The sequence below is a fragment of the Trachymyrmex cornetzi genome, unplaced genomic scaffold, assembly GCF_001594075.2.
Source record: "Trachymyrmex cornetzi isolate Tcor2-1 unplaced genomic scaffold, Tcor1.1 scaffold604, whole genome shotgun sequence".
Classification (NCBI taxonomy): Eukaryota; Metazoa; Arthropoda; class Insecta; order Hymenoptera; family Formicidae; genus Trachymyrmex; species Trachymyrmex cornetzi.
The window spans coordinates 109,051-113,561 of NW_017299920.1; the positions used below are offsets into that span (position 1 = coordinate 109,051).

The following is a 4,511-nucleotide window of genomic DNA, read 5'->3' on the forward strand; positions in this document are numbered from 1 at the left end:
AGTTTTCGAGATATTTGACTGGATCACTTCAGATGGTCCACCCTGTATATATACACTTTTAAGCTGTAAAATATTCATGTACATACTTCTCTACAAAAATTGACCCAATCAATAATCGTGGGCAAAGACAAGCCAGTGTCCAATGTCAAGAATTTCACACGTGGTGGTGGGAATGTAATGAAGTAAGCTACAATTCTGCAAATTATGCTCACATCTATGGTGCTATTACTAAACCACGTTCCCACTTTAGCACTTCTCTCAAATCTGCATTGTTCTCTCACACGTTTCTTATGAGCATTCTTTGCAGAACGAGATTTTCGACATAGAAACATTAAATTTTCCTTGTTTAAAGTAACGACACTTCCATATTGATCACAATTTGCTTCAGATGATAACATACCGTGTTCTATTGATAATCTATCAATCTATTGTTGCTGTACGTGAGATTGATAAATGTCGATAACATTGTTACATGCGATATGTTATGTACATACGTATCGGATAGGGACCATGCCACAAGTAGAAACAAGTGAATATTTCGAATTTCGTATTCTATCACAATAAGTATCGAATACGCATGCGCACATGAGCATAGAGCATGAAAATGTGACCACTGCACATGCTCATGCAGTGCATTATTGTGCGGTCGACAGATTTCCTAACCTGAATAGTCGTCAACTTTAACGTTAAATATCTCGGTTTGCGGGGCAGAGCGACACTTTTATCTGCCAGATTCATTCGTTTACAAAAACGCATCGATTGAGTATATTTTTATCAAAATTTGAGATGAGCGGGCTATTCTTAATATTTACCAAATAAAAGTCAAACCCATCAATTAGAGGAAATACTCAGTACAACATGGCAGGATAAGGTTATGATCTCACAGTTGGAACAAGGTGAACAAAGAGATAAATTCGTTACGCGACTACAGGTAAATGATAAAGAAATAGATTTCGAAATAGATAGTGGAGCTGCCGTGATTATTGCAAATAAAGCTCAAATGCTCAAATTGTTCCCAAATTCGACCATACATCCAACTAGTTTACAATTAATTACTTTTTGTAAAAACACGTTGCAAACGTTAGGTTTTATTACAGTAAATGTTAAATATGAAAATGTACGACGTAAATTGAATATTTACCTTACAAATTTAAATAGAAAACCGTTATTAGGTCGTGAATGGCTACGCCAACTTTTACATCATATAGCTCTAAAAGAATTAACATTAAGTACCCATTCAGAAGAATTACTAATGACAGATACGAAACAACAATTAGACAATATCTTACAAAAATATAAAAAAATTTTCGAAGTAAACCTTGATTCTATTAAAGATAAAAAAGCTAGATTAACGTTAAAGAATGATACACAACCTACTTTTCTCAAACACCGTACAGTTCCTTTTAAATTGTTGCCTTTGGTAGAAAAGGAAATAAAAAAATTTAGAAAACGCAGGAATTCTGGTAAAAGTTGATACTTCTGAATGGGCTACACCCATAGTACCAGTCCTAAAAAAGGAAGGAAAAATAAGAATATGCGGAGACTATAGCGTTACACTCAATCCTAACTTAATAGTGGATGACCACCCTTTACCTACAATTGATGAACTTTTTGCTAAAATGGCAGGTGGAACATCTTTTTCAAAAATCGACTTAAAACAGGCATATTTACAGTTAGAGGTTAGGGAGGAAGATCAAGAGTATCTTACGTTAAACACTCATCGAGGATTATATAGACCTACGAGACTGATGTACGGAATAGCCTCTGCACCGGCGATCTGGCAACGAGAAATTGAGAACATTTTAAAAGATATTCCAGGAGTTACAGTCTTTTTGGATGATATTAAAGTGACAGGTACAAATGATGCGGAACATTTACACAGATTAGAACTAGTTTTTCAACGATTGCATGAGTATAATATAAAAGTCAATCTAAAGAAAAGTGAATTTTTTGTGGATAAAATAGAATATTGCGGATACATAGTAGACCGGCAGGGAATACACAAAGATAAAAAGAAAATAGAAGCAATAAAACTTATGCCAATTCCAAAAAACGTGACCGAAGTCACAGCATTTATAGGGTTCGTGACTTATTACAGCCGTTTTATTAAAAACCTCAGTACAATTTTGTATCCATTGAATAAATTATTACGGAAAGAAACTCCTTTTTGTTGGACTCGAATGTGATATTGCTTTTAAAAAGGCAAAAGAAGCTTTTCAAAGTAACGAGGTATTAGCTTACTATGATCCAAAATTACCACTAATTTTAGCTACTGATGCCAGTTCTTACGGTGTATGGGCTGTTTTATCGCACAGATACCCTGACGGAACGGAAAAAGCGATACAATACGCGTCATGTACATTAACTGATACACAAAAAAAATACGCTCAAATCGATAAAGAGGCCTACAGTATAATTTTTGGAATAAAAAAATTTCACCAATATCTGTACGGAAACAAATTTATACTTTACACTGACCACAGACCGTTAGTTCACATTTTCGCCCAATCAAAAAGTTTACCGGTATATAGTGCAATGCGTATGCAACACTATGCATTGTTTCTACGTAGTTTCAATTATACAATTAAATATAAGAATACAAAATTACATAGCAATGCAGATTGTCTGTCTCGATTACCAATCGCAAAACTAGAAAGATACGAGTACGATGTAGTCGATACATTTCAAATCAATACGATTCAATCCCTACCAGTTACATTTACAGAATTAGTTACAGCTACTAAACAAGATACACATTTACGCAAAATACTAGAAGCATTACAAAGCAGTAAAAAAATTGATAAAGAAAGTAAAACATGCATTAATGAACTAGAGTATAGCTTACAACAAGGGGTAATTTTACGCGGACACCGAGTAATAATACCTAAAGTATTACAAAAGAGAATATTACAAGAATTACATAGTGTGCATTTCGGTACCGCGAAAATGAAAATGTTAGCCCGTGGTCATGTTTGGTGGTCCGGCATAGACACCGATATAGAGCAAATTACAAGAAACTGCGCGGAATGTAATGCAAATAAAAACAACCCTCCAAAGATTAAACATATATGGGAACCAGCAACTTTTCCATTTGAGCGTATACATATTGATTTTGCGGGCCCCTTTAAGGGCCATAATTTCTTAATACTAGTCGATGCTTACACCAAGTGGCCTGAAGTACATATTGTAAATAACATCACTACCGAAACTACAATAAAAAAATGTTGGGAGATTTTTTCAAGGTTTGGGCTCCCAGTGCAACTGGTATCAGACAATGGCCGTACTTTCGTATCAACAGAATTCCAAAAATTTTTACAACAAAACGGCATTAAACATAAATTGACTGCACCATACAACCCAGCTACAAATGGGCAAGCTGAACGTTTTATACAAACCTTGAAGAAGTCTCTCCGAAGCATCGACACACAAAAACTAGATCTAAACACAGCGTTACAGCGCATTCTTATGCAATATCGTATCACACCTCATTGTACAACAGAAATTTCATCCGCGGAACTTATGTTCAATAGAAAAGTAAGATGTTCATTAGATATAATGAAACCTACAGTGAAATCACATCACAAAGAGATCAAAATGAGAAGTACAGACAATTTAATGAGGGAGAGAGAGTGAGTTGCCGAAACTATCGTTTAGGAGATAAATGGATTTTCGGTAGAATAAAGAAGCGTTTAGGGAAATTACACTATTTAATACAAATGGATGATGATCGAATTTGGAAACGTCATGTCAACCAAATACGACTGATTGGAGAACACACCCCAACACGCATTAGTTATAATGACGAAAATGATAAATACGCGAACTATAATTCAGAAGAACAGTATAGAGAGGTACTGGAAAGACAGCAGGAAATAGAGAGACCCGTTAACTCACCGCAACTACGTAGATCTCAAAGATCAAGAGCACCTCCACAGAGATACGGAGATTACCATACATACTAAACATGTTAACTTAGAAGTTGTTTCAAATTTTGTTTTGTCCCTTCCCTCCATGGGTACTTCCTCTTAAAAGGAAGGGAGGTGTTGTCATAAGATTATATATATTGCGCGCCTTGCTTAGGAAGCGACATCTGTCGGGAAGCGGAACGACTCCTTTCTTTCTTCCATATTGTTTTCGCCTTCGTTTCCGTTTTCCCCCTCCTCCGTGACGCACGTATATAGAGAGTGCAGGACGACTGCACTCGTGTTTATTGCTTTACGCTGTTCGGTTGTAGTGGGACTACACATATTTTTGTAAGCCTAAATAAAGTGGTATTATTTAATAGTCATATACCCTTTTAGTAGTTATTGTGAACAACAACCTGCCTCCGCTCGTGTACGCGACATAACATAAACACAATACAAGATCTTAGTTTTTAAATTTAATTATCTCAGATGTGACTGTGCGCCGAAACATTCCAACATTTACCACAATCACTGACATGTTAATAAATTGAATACAATAAGGCGCCGAAAAATTTTCGGACAATCCTACGTATGAAAATAATCCCC

General features: G+C 35.7%; 1 protein-coding gene across 1 annotated transcript; it reads left to right on the forward strand.

Annotated features, from left to right (window-relative positions):
* Positions 1-510: 510 nt before the first annotated feature.
* Positions 511-3,962, forward strand: LOC108766516 (uncharacterized protein K02A2.6-like). The gene is made up of 5 exons (XM_018515855.1): positions 511-529; positions 840-931; positions 1,674-2,080; positions 2,613-3,601; positions 3,835-3,962. The coding sequence occupies exons 1-5, from the start codon at positions 511-513 to the stop codon at positions 3,960-3,962; spliced, it is 1,635 nt and encodes a 544-aa protein (XP_018371357.1).
* The last annotated feature ends 549 nt before the right edge of the window (positions 3,963-4,511 follow it).

What these genes read in the sequence shown, in the direction of transcription:
- LOC108766516 (XM_018515855.1), top strand. An exon ending in AATTCGTTACGCGACTACAG is followed by an intron (nt 932 to 1,673) that starts GTAAATGATAAA and finishes GCATATTTACAG; the next exon opens with TTAGAGGTTAGGGAGGAAGA. An exon ending in CAAAGAGATCAAAATGAGAA is followed by an intron (nt 3,602 to 3,834) that starts GTACAGACAATT and finishes ACTATAATTCAG; the next exon opens with AAGAACAGTATAGAGAGGTA.